The sequence below is a fragment of the Catharus ustulatus genome, chromosome 10 (genome assembly GCF_009819885.2).
Source record: "Catharus ustulatus isolate bCatUst1 chromosome 10, bCatUst1.pri.v2, whole genome shotgun sequence".
NCBI lineage: Eukaryota > Metazoa > Chordata > Aves > Passeriformes > Turdidae > Catharus > Catharus ustulatus.
The window spans coordinates 16,775,755-16,787,708 of record NC_046230.1 but is presented as its reverse complement, the minus strand read 5'-3'; the positions used below and the strand labels follow the sequence as shown (position 1 = coordinate 16,787,708).

The following is an 11,954-nucleotide window of genomic DNA, read 5'->3' as shown; positions in this document are numbered from 1 at the left end:
GCAGCAGCTCCGCCCAGCCCAGGGCACAGACGGCCGTGCCGGGAGCGGCGCAGCGCCCCTCTGGCACCGCGCCTCCTGGCGGCCGGGAGGAGCAGGTACACGGGCGGGGGGCGGCGGGGGGCGGCGGGGGGCGGCGGGGGGCGGCGGGGGGCGGCGGGGGGCGGCGGGGGGCGGCGGGGGGCGGCGGGGGGCGGCGGGGGGCGGCGGGGGGCACCCGCTGGGGGCTGGCGGTCGCTTCCAGAAGCGGCTCCTGCAGGGACAGTGTCCTTGGGAGGAGCGAGGGGCACGCCGGCCTGCCCGGGGAGTGGCGGGGGGCGCGGGAAGCAGAGCTGCGGGCAGGCTGCGGATGCAGGGGCCGGGGACAGGACACTTGTGCCGTAGGACTCGGGATCCTGGACTGGCTGCAGACCTGAGGGGTGCTCAGAGGGGCCGCGGAGCTGATGGCAAGCGTGGAGCACCTGTCATATGAGGACAGGCTGAGAAATTTGGGGGTTTCAGCCTGGAGAGGAGAAGGCTCCGGGAGATCTCATTGCAGACTTCCAGTACTTGAAGGGGCCTCTAGTAAAGATGGGGACAGGTTTTTACAGCAGGGTTTGTTGCAATAGGACAAGGGGTGATGGCTTTAAACCGAAACTGGATATAAGAGACTGGGTATAAGGAGGAATTTTTTTGTAATGAGAGTGGTGAAAGACTGGCACAGATTGCCCAGGGAGGTGGTGGATGCCCTATCCCTGGAAACACCCAAGGTCAGGTTGGATGGGGCTCTGAGCAGCCTGATGTATTTGAAAATGTCCCTGCTCATGGCAGGGAGGACCTACATGACCTCTAAATGTCCTCTCCAATCTGACCATTCTGTGTTGCAGGGTAGGGAAGGGTATTCAGCTGAGAAGCTGGCTATGAGATGCCTTTGCCTGTGCAATTGAGATAAATAATCTTTTCTGTGAACAGCAAAACCAATGCAGGGTGGTTTTGAGCATAATTATGTTTTCAAACATCAAACAGCAGAGTTCAAACTAGGTTCATATTTCAAAATACCATGTAAAGCTTAAAATTACTACTTAAACCCAGAACAGTGTGTGCACATTTTGTTCTCTTTGGGTTCTTTTCAGAGTTGTTATCTTCATCAGTTTTCGGTCAGAATCATGTGATTGAGAAATTCAGAAGAGAAATTGTTTTTTTAACAAGGAATCTAGCAAAGCCTTTCCCTCCTTGCTGTGTATTCACATTCTTTGGAGCTGTGGCTATTGGTGGGTCAGCAGTACACATGTGCCTAGTGGGCTGCTGCTAAACTAGCTACATGTAACAGGGCTTTTTTACACAACAGCACTTTCTTCATTTGACTCTCTAATACAATTAAGGGATAGTAATTATCTCTGGAATCTCCACATCTTGCTTGTGGTTGGTTGAAGTTGGTCACTGAGTTCCAGACACAGAAAAGGAAGGAGCAGATGGACTGACAAGGTGATCACAGAGGATGAACTTCCTTAAGAAGCCAGGCAGTAAATCCTGGAAGGAAAACCCACATCCATTTTCCCTGCTCACAATGGTCACCTGGTGTTACTGTCCACATGTCCCTGAGGTGGCTCTGGGGCTGTGCTGAGGCTGCCATCCTGAAGGTGCCTTCCTGTGCCAGCACCAAAGGATGGCTTGTTTTAGGGCTGGCCTGCTTGCCTCCAGAGAGGGAGCTCCACACTGAGACTACAGGGACTGCATGGCAAATGCCCTTGGATAGGGATAATTATTTCCATACATGACCTTGCACACACCTCCTTCCTGCAGGAACGCTCCCACATTTCTTTAGTTGCCCACATATTCCATATGCACATTTGCTAAAATAAACACTCTGTGTCAAGTGCAATGTCCCGAGTACCTGACACACAGTGAGCTCCAGTGTGTGAAATCTGTGTCACAGCTCTGTCCTGCTGGCTGGGAGCTACCTGCACTGAAATACTCTGCAGGCCTTAAGAATGGGAGATCTTTCTAGGAGTGTTAGTGTGAAAAGCAAGAATAAGAGGAGTGAGTTGAGGCTTTCTGTCCTCAGCTGTGTCCTGTGCTACAGACTGTTGACAAGGCCTGCTCTCTCCATTTGCATTCTTTATCCATTATTTATCTTTTTAAATTAGGCCAAAAATGTTTTTCTGGATGTTCCTCTTGCTGCTTCCTACTGTCTAGAAAATAATGTCTCAGTTACTGTCACAGGACACCTCCAGCTAGTGAGAGATTTTCCCTTCAGGCAGGAGAATCTTGTGAACACAGTGCTGGAGGCTGACAGTTTCACCCTGTTTTCTTCTCTGTGTTCTCCACGGGCAGCAGAAGTTCAGACACAGAGTTTTGCACCCACAGATTTGAAAACTTTTGAAAACATTTTCCCCCAGGTGAGATTGGATGACAAATGATTGATGACGAGTAGGAGGTTCTTATAATCAGGCTATGTTTCTAATGCAAATATGCTATTGCCAGATTACCAAGAACTACTAAAAATAGAGGTGCCAAAAGATGTATTTTTAAAAAAGCATTAAGTCAAATTTCCTTGAGGCTGTAGGGTCCAGCTCCATCTGGGGACTGTGTCACACCAATAAACAAATGCTGTGTTTACCCCTAACAAACACATGAACTTTAAAGGTGGCAGATGCTACCTATCCTCATGACAAGTGGAAATCAGACAAAACCCAGATTTTACCACATCCATGAGTTGTGTTTATTATACAAACAGGACACCAGCTGTCTGCTTCTCAGCACAACAGAAAACCAGGCACAAGTTGTGATCCTGAGGAGTATTTTCTTTCTGTGTTCAAAATAGTTTGGGATCATGAAGGCAACCATGTAAACATCAGCTCTTGGTTTGCTGTGTGGCTCTCAGGAGTGTGGTGGCATCCAGAGAAGTGGCAAAGCTTCTACGTGGCACTAAGAGCTACAAAGAACCAGTATTTTAGTTGTATAAACTCCAGTATGACACAGCTGTGCTGAGTGTGTAACCCACAGGCTATAGAAAATTTGGGGCTGGTTCTTTCCTGGGCTTTTCCCAACCTTTCCCGAGCACCAGTTGTCTACTCACAAAAAAGAGACCTCATGGCTTGTCTGCCCAGTAACCTCTACTGTTTCAGTAGGAGGAGTTGCAGAGGAATTGAGGAGGAATTGCAGAGTAGATTTCACCTGCTGAACATGCAGAAGCTCCTGGGATGAAGTGTTGAAATTACCAAGCAGAAACAACATCCAAACGATCATATGCTAAATGTACTCAAAGATTTAAAGCCAGAGGGAACTGTCTAGTCCAATGTTGTGAGCTGTGGAATATCACCCCTGCTTTGATCCCATATTTATAGATATGGGATATATAGATATAAACATACATTGACCTCTCCTGGCACTCCTGAAATTTTACACTGGAGGATTAATGTCCAGTTTAATCTCAGTGCAGACCCAGAAGCTCACGTCTGTGTGTGACCACAAGCTTTTTATTGATGGCTTTTTATACGCTCCCTAAATTGATGTGGGCATTGACAATAGTTAAGTAAACAATGACTATAAGTAATGTATGCAAAACAACATAATGAAGCAGGGGAAATGGAGATTTTTTTTTCCTGAAGAAATTAAAAAAATCACTGTTGAGCAACATTCAGGCTATTTCTGACTTGTGGAGCTAGAAGAATCTTGTAATTCCTGATGGAGGAGCTAAATTAGATCTGTTAGCTTTATCTGCATGCTCCATTACACCAGACATGATCATCTAACAATCACAATAGTCCGGATGACTTGATTTCTTCCAATATGTTTACTGTGAGAGTCAACACAGTCTGATGGCCTGAGACCTAACATGCCATGTACAGGCAGTGTTTTCAGTCAGTGCAGTAGGCTCTATGAAGGGAAATTTCTGCCTGACGACTGGATTCAAACTGTGGTTCCACACTTATATACAATTATGATGCATGAGGTCTCCTGGTCTCTTCATTAAGCAGCTTCTGAAAAATACATTATTGTTGTTATCAAGAACAGCAGTAATAGAACCTTATACCCCCATGTGCTGCAACTGGTAAAATAAACCACACAGAAAATGTCACCTTTTCATGTATGCAGCATATAGTTACCATTTCAAGTAATAGTTATAGGGAATTTCCATTGTACAAACGCCTGGCTTTGGTTTCTGAGGCACCAGACCACGTCAGAGACGTATCTAGGTTTTATCTCCGATAATAATTTGTCAATGACTATTCTCAGTCGAAAGACAGCAGCATCACTTTTTCCTTTTTGAAGTTTCATTTCACTGCGTCTTACTCTGCTGTATTTTTCGCATCCTCCTTACTGTGGGCGGCAGAACAGAACCCTCTCTCCGTTTCTGCAGGTGTGATCAGTGAATGAGCTGTCCCTCAGGGACACGTTTCTGTTTGGATTTTTTCCCTTGTCATCGCATTTTCCCCATCACATCCAGGGCAGGATTTGGTGAGGGTTTTCTCAGCAATCACTGAGGTTTGTCCCAGCGCTTTGAAGTCGGGGGGACACCGAAAGGTCCCGAGAGGGGGAGTCCGTCATGGCGGCCGAACGCCGCGGTGCACGCCGGGAGCTGTAGTCCGCCGCGGCGCTGGGTGCGCCGGAGGTGCGGTGCACGCCGGGAGCTGTAGTCCGTGGGTGCGGTGGGGCGGGACGGGGCGGGCTCTCGCCCCACCCGCGCGACGGTGTCGCGGTGGCGGCGGCGGGGCCGCGCGCGCCCGGGATGGAGATCGGGCCCCACGCGGGGCACGCGGAGAGCAGGTGGGGCCGCGCGCGGCGGGACACGCGCGGGAGGGGCGGGTGCGAGTGTCCCGGGGGCGCGGGGCGCAGCGGCCGTGCCGGGGCGTGGGGCAGCGTGTGCGCGCCCGGGGCGGCGGGGTGCTGTGTGTGCACGCGTGGGGTGCCGCACACCCGTGTGTGTGTGAGTGTGCCTGGGATGTGCGTGCAGGAACGCGGGTGGCAGCGGCGCCAGCAGGCGCGAGGTGCCTGGGCAGCAGTGGGGATGCTCAGGGGACGCTCCTGGAGAGCTCGCGTCCTGCGTGGGTGTGGGAGTGTGCTCAGCCAGCGCCAGGCACAGCTGTGGGGGTACCTGGGGCAGAGCAGGGGGTGAACAAACCGCTCGTGAGTGGGATCGCTGCTCGCACAGCGTGACACTGCCCCCGATCGGTCCCTCGTGGGAGGGAGCACACAGTGGGCCGGGCTGTCAGAGCCATCGCCCACCCGAGGCCAGCACATCGCTCTGCTCCGTGCCTTGGGAAGGAGTCTTGGCCCCTGGAGGGGCAGTGACAGCCACGGATGAGTGCCCTCAGTACCTGATGCTCTGTCCCCACTCTGTCCCCCGTCAGCCATGTCCCACAGCAGCTGTCAGGCCTCTGCTTCACACGCCTTGAGCTTAAGGGTGAAACCACCCCGCCCTAACGCCACGCTGCCACTGTTGGGGTGGCTCTGCAGCTTGCTGCTCTGGGATCCTATCTCCTGTCCTTCCTGGCAGTCGTCTGCAGCCCCTCTTCTAGGTACTGAACAGAAATTTCTTTATTTATCTCTTTATTCCCGAGGGCCCCTGCACAAGGCTGCTGGTGAGCATGGTGACCTCGGTTGCATGGTCTTCATATGTGCTTCAGGCCTGGTTTTTTCCTTGTTAGCATTTGTGAACAGCAGAAGGTCTTTCCTGGAGGTGTTTGAGGGCGAGTCCTATTTACTTCAGGTTTTTACAGGTGCATTGTGTTTGCTCTGGTGCTCACAAGCACAGGTTGAATGTTGAATGGAAATTGGAAATGTTGGCTGGGGAGGAAAGAACAGCTGAAACTTGATATGGGAGAGAAGCATTCCTTATCTGAGGGGCTCAGCCAGTTGCTCTATTCCTGCTTGCCATATCACTGGGAAAATGCTACCGGTGCTTTTAAAGCTATAGCACGGGTTTGGTGATTCACACAGTTCGAGCTGTTCTCTTTGCTAATGCTTCAGACACAGCAGGTTCCAAAAGGAATTGTATACATTCACCGATTTGTCTTTCCAGGCTCATCTGTGTGCATTTTCTTGCCTTTGCAAGCACAATTCCTGCACTACCAGGTTCTACCATGGTGTGACTAATAGGGCTGGGGTGGTGCCACCCCCAGCACTCCCCCAGGGACAAGGAGGGCATCGTCCCCCACCTGTGCTGGCACGTGCAGGAGCCTGCTTGCACTCCTGGCTGGCACTGATACCTTGGGGAGGATCCCACATGGGCCTTACGCTGCCTTGTCCTTTGTGTGATGTGGTTAGCATTTTTATTCCCAGTGAGGTGCCATTTCATACTGGATTGTGGCAGTTACTGATACTGATAAGATAGAGATCACTGGATCCGTCTTCCTGTGGATTACAGGAAATGCAGAAACAAAAGTTATTGTGCTGAAGTCCGTTCTTCTGCCAGCACAGGAGAGGAAAATGAGGATCTTTTGCTGGATTTTTCCTCCTTGTAGCAGGTCTGAAATGCATTGAGTGGCAGGGCTGTAATGCCAATGTCCAGGGAGGATACTGTCCTTGGAGGCAAGAGGGTTAGTGCTGTCCTGCTGGGCAGAGAGCAGGGCTCTTGGGGTGGTGCAGAGGACATAGCAGTCCCAGGGGGAGCAGATGGGCCACTGGTCAGCTGGGCAGGTTAGCAAAGAGCTGCCACCTTTGTCTCTGGCGTCAGCAAGGCCTTCGGGGACAACAGGGCCAGAGAAGAGGGTTCCTAAAGGGAACCTGTGCTGTGAGTAATGAAGGGATGAGAGCAGGTACTCTCAGGGAGGTGGGCTGTGGGATGTGCTCTGCCTGTCACTGCCTCTGGCTGCCTGCATGCTTGTCACAGGCAGCTCCTGTGCAGATTGAAACCCAACGGGCAGCACCCTGGGTTCACAGTGTGTGGTCATCTGCTTGTGAGGGACTTATCCAGATGAGCAGGTAAAGCTATCTGTCATGGGAAAGTTAAAAAACACCTTTAATCCCTATTTTCTTCCCTCATCCTTTGCCAGTGCAGAGCAAGAATGCGTCAGCAAGCAGCATCTCTGGGCTGTGTTTGCTGGGGGTACCTTTTGAAGTCGTGTCCCCATTTTATATCAGTGCCAGCTTTTAGCATGGATACAAGTTACCCTGCGTGTCCCTATTCCAGCCATCCTGCTCAGCTATTCCTGCCCATCCCTGCTGGGCTGGCAGAGCTCTTCTGGCTTCCTCTGCCTGTCAGCCACTCCCCTCGACTGCAGATGAATTGCACGAAGCCTGCCTTTCTTTAATCCCTTTTCCCAGCAGTGCTGAGCTGCCGGAGGAGCAGGCGGGGGAGTCCAGGGAAGGGGCTGCTGGTTGTCTGGGAGATCTGGGGACAGCGAGGCGGGAGCAGGCTCTGTGCAGCGCAGGTTACGTGGCATCTTCGGTTTCTGCAGGAGGAACTGACAGCCAGCACAGGAATGAGAGTCCTTGGAGATTTGTCAGAAGTCCCTCCATAACCTCAGCATCCTTAGCCCAACCTCTTTAGTGTGCTAAGAAGGATCAAGAGAGTCTTCCAAGTGGAGGTGAGGATTCAAGCAGCCATTGCTGGGTGCCTCCTGCAGAGCACAGGAGATACGCAGCAGATGACGTTTGCGAGAAAGATGAGCTTCATTTTTGTTTTTCGTTTTTGAACACTGGCTACCTGTGTGATTCTGCTTTGGAAAGTAACCAGGGTTTGGTTTTATTTTATACAAAGGAGTCAGCAGCATGACTCCCTGCCTCTGCTGTGAGTCACTTTTGCTGACTCGGACCAAGAGAAGTTCCTACCCTTGCTGGCCTGGAGGGGCTGAGTAAGCCTTGGAAGAAGCATTCCCTGTTGTCAGCAGTAGCAGCATTAAGCCATTTTTTGCTCCAAGGCTGGATGCTGTCTTTTATCACTCCAGTGCAAAAGGTTCAGTTATGTTTGGGACAGTTCCCGATGTCAGGTTGATGTTGCTGTACTTGAAGATGGAGTTTGTTGAGGTAAAGAAAGGAGACCCAGAGCCAAGTTTGTGAAGCTGGTGGTTGAAATTGGAGGCTGGATCAGAGGTTGTCTTTAAAGGAGGAGAGGGATGCAGCTGAGATCTCACTGCTGCTCCACAGCCCCTGCAAGCACCCTTGGCCTTTCTGTCTGGGGGAAACCAGCTTTCCTAGATCAAGAGAGCAGAAGCATGTGTGATTCTTGCAGGGGAAGCTCTTGTCTTGTTCTGTGGCCCTCTGGAGTATTACTCACTTTGCCCTTATTGTAAATTGGGTGTTTTGATGATGTAATATGAATTTGTGTTACCCCATGCCAGGCTTTCTATAGCACTAGCAAAGGAGAATTCTCCTTTTTCAGGAAAAAAAAAGCAGATTTTTTGGTAATGCTCTGAACACCAGCAGAAAAGGGAACTTGGGCTTTCTCCATCCCTCCTGACAGCTAAAAACCAGGCTCTGTCAGCAAACCCTGCTGCTAATTCAGGGTTGACCCAGAGCTGAAATTTGGTTAGCTGTGCTGTGCTCAATTGCCCTGCCACCTGCAGCCAGCTGTATGGGTCGTCATTTCTCCAGCCTTGTGTCACTGTGTACTTTTCAGCATGTTCCAGCCCAGAAACAGCTGGGGTTTGGCTATCAAAAAGGTCTTGTGTGTCCAACTTTTGGACTGCTTTGGGCCAACAAGTCCCATAGAATACTTACTGTCCTACCAGGATTTAATTCATTTTCAGTGGGTTCATGATCACTTCTGCAAAGGTGCTTTAATGATGTGACTTATTCTGTATGTGCTTCTGTGTACAATGTTTTAACATTTTGAGATTATTTTGTTCAAGGATTGCTTACCCTTAGGTTCCCTGTGCTAGGAAAGAGCCATGGATCCTGGTTTCCTACTTCTTGAGATGCACAAGTCCTTTAATGGGACCATTCATTTGGAAAGGCACATCTCTGCATGTGCTACCCTTACATCTTTGTGTGCATCACCTCCTTTTTATAGCATGAAATAGCATGGGAGGGAGTTCCCCTGACTCACTGACTTGGAATATCAGTGGTGTGGCTGAGCTTTCACTTGCATTTCCTAACTCTGAGTGTTAGAAATATCTTAGGGAGGAGCTGCTGATGCTTTGAGCTCAGTGGCTGCAGGTGCTCTTTGACCAGGAACTGCCGTTCCTCTCTGGGCATCCACAAAGAACATCTGCATTGCTCAGGGCAGGGATGGGAAAAGCCCACAAATTCAGCAGAGTTGGGTAATTCTTTTTGTGTCTCCCCAAGCTGTATCTCCTTCAGGAAGCTGCCTTTGATTTGTATCTGTGCATTTTTCTTCAGTCTCTTCTGAGATAAAGCCCTGTGCCTGTTGGTCTAAGTACAACATAAACATGCACATGCTGCCACATGCACTGCAGGTCTGGTTTAGAGCTCCAGTGCTGTCAGGGTGATTTTGCTGGTGCTGGTAGGATGGGCTGGCTTCTGTGTGGTTTAAGCTTAGGTGGGCACTGACGGTGATGTTCCCTTCATGAGGAAGCAAAGTGAATGGGGGTTGAAGTAGAGACAGTAATTAATGATCTGCTTGTTCAACTAATCAGTTTGGCAGTAGTGAGCAAATCTCAAAAAGAGAATATTGGTGAGAAAAGCTTTTGTTTTAATTACCAGAAGTATGTGGCCCACACTTTTCCCCAAGGGGATGAAAATGAGAACAGTTTAAAATAATTATATTTATTTTAAGTTTTTTCCTTCTTTTTCCCCTTGTATTTTGGAAATCCAGTTTGGTTTTGGCTGTGGGTGGGATTAACTGCTGAAACACCATTTTGTTTTTTGCCAGTTGAAAACCTGAAGTTTCATGCTAAGGGTGCTTTTGTTACAAACCTTGCAGAGACTTTTATTTTTTGTTATTTGCTCTCCTGCCTGTACCTTGCAACGTTCCTGTTCTGAGAGAGTGGCTCCGACTTGAGTATGTGTTTTTGACAGCTGCTGTTCATCTGGCAGCATTGTGAAGCAGCTTGAGTGGGAACCTCAGCCATCTAAAGCTTCCTTCCCCAAAGCTACTTTTGCATAGTCAAATGATGTTATCTCTCTGCACCATTGCTCCTGCTTTGTGGTAGATAATGGTGATTTCTTGCTGTATGTAGGGCAGCCAAGGGGGATGATACTGATGAAGTATTGTGCATACTCTTGAGTTCACCAGCAGTTTGCTAATCTCTGTCCATAACATCATAATGTTTTTGTAAGTTGTGCCTACTGCAGGTCAGGGCCCAGACAGTGACTGTACAGCTGGAGTTGCACGTGAGGTGTCACCTCCCTGGGAGAGGAGCAGCTCTGCATCCTGACAGGGCTGGAGCTCTTGATGTGATGTGCATTGTTCAGGGAGTGCTGCTCTGTAGACACAGGGTCTGCTCGATGTGGTGACTCTGTGGTCCTTCCATACAGCTGCTGTGCTCCTGAGGGGCTCTCTCAGAGAGAATGTGTCAGTGAAGCAAGAGCCTGCTAGAAGGTTAATCCCCAGACTGGGGTACAATGTGGTACATTGCAGGAACCATCAGTCTGTTCTGTTTCGTGGTGGTGGCTACCACTCATTAGAAGAACCTTTACAATACGACCTATTGTCCACAAACCGTGTGTGGGAGACCACAGGGATTTGTAAAGTGTTTCAGCTCACCTTTGCTGGCTTCTGGACCACCAGAGGTTTCAACCTGAACAGTGTTTCCTTTGAGATAATGCAGTACCATGTTCCTGTTGCAAAGCTCCTCTTGCTGTATCTCTGATATATCTTGCTGTGTTCCTCTGCAGGAAGGAGCACTGGAAGCTCCTTGGCAACCTGAAGACCACAGTGGAAGGTTTGGTGTCCATAAGCAACCCAAATGTCTGGTCCAAGTATGGCGGCTTGGAACGGCTCTGCAGAGACATGCACAGCATCCTGTACCACGGGCTCATCCATGACAAGGTATGGCTCTGTCCTGCCAGCACAACTGTCTGTCTGTCTGTCTGTCTGTCACAGCCTCAGTGCCTGTCACAAGCAGGTGCTGCAGCTCACTTCTGAGCTCATAGCACTTGTGACAGGGTGGGAAGTGATCCAAGCAGGGACTGAGCTTGCCTGGTAAATGCTGTGGTTGTCAGAGGAACCTGGGTGCACATTCTTTCTATCTCATCTACTTTCAATATGTTTTCTCTAAGTACTTGTGCCCCCTGTGCTGAGGCCAGCCCCTCTCTCCTTTCTTTCTGCTGCAGCCAAGCGATTAAATTGCATTTGCAGTGAGTCAGCCCCGTATCATCTGCACTTGGACAAGTCCCCAGCGAGGCCTGGCAAGAGAAACCTCGCATCTTTACTGTTTCTGGTTAGCTGTGTTAGTAACAGGAGCTGGCAGCCAAGCCTGTGCTCTGCGTGAATGGGATCACTCTTTCCAGGCTCTTGTTGTGCCTGCAGTTGCTCACCCAGCCTTCCCCCCTTTCCATGGCTGCCTGGAAGAATTTCTCTTTCTCACTTGTGTGCAGAGGCTTGAAGATCTCCCCTTCAGCACAATTAATTTACAGTGGAAAGCTGAAGCAAGGCTGCAGGGCTTGCCTGGGGACAGGCTTCCCATCAGTGGCTTTGCCATCCAGAGAGAAGAGAACAGCACAGAGGAGCCCCAGGCAGCTTGCACAGGCCAGCTGGGTCCCAGATCAGGGAAACTGCACCTATGCAGTGCTGCACCCAAGCTAATAAACCTCCAGGAAGAGCCAGACTGACTCTGGTTGTCCAAGCAGGGAGCTTTGCTCCCTGGATTTATTAAGTTTGCAGACACCATTAGTTGAGGTACTGCTCTGTTTCTGTTAGTCCTCAGCTGCATGGACCAGGGACCTTCTCTGGGAGATCAACAGGGAGAGGAGCTACCTTTTCTATGTGAGGAGTGCTTGCTTCTGACAGACCTGCTATTCACAGGCTCCAGGAAGTGAGATTTAAATGATTTATACTTGTCTGTCTGTTGGTAACAGCTCATGCCAGACCTCCAAAGCAGGATGGTGTGTTACCTTCCTCAGTGCTTTTA

The 11,954-nt window shown here is 50.0% G+C and overlaps 1 protein-coding gene across 8 annotated transcripts in view; it reads left to right on the top strand.

Moving 5' to 3' along the window:
- The first annotated feature begins 13 nt into the window (after window positions 1-13).
- The window catches only part of RUBCN (rubicon autophagy regulator), a 30,038-nt gene continuing 18,097 nt past the window's right edge, over window positions 14-11,954 (top strand). For 5 of the 8 annotated variants that reach the window (XM_033069069.1, XM_033069067.1, XM_033069065.1 and 2 more), the window contains exons 1-2: window positions 4,668-4,746; window positions 10,720-10,873. In XM_033069069.1, the coding sequence (XP_032924960.1) occupies window positions 4,709-4,746; window positions 10,720-10,873 (192 nt within the window). In that variant the 5' untranslated portion in view covers window positions 4,668-4,708. Of the gene's footprint in view, window positions 96-4,667; window positions 4,747-5,428; window positions 5,499-7,237; window positions 7,509-10,719; window positions 10,874-11,954 lie in introns of those variants that run through there. The other 3 variants (XM_033069071.1, XM_033069070.1, XM_033069068.2) reach the window with 3 other exon arrangements.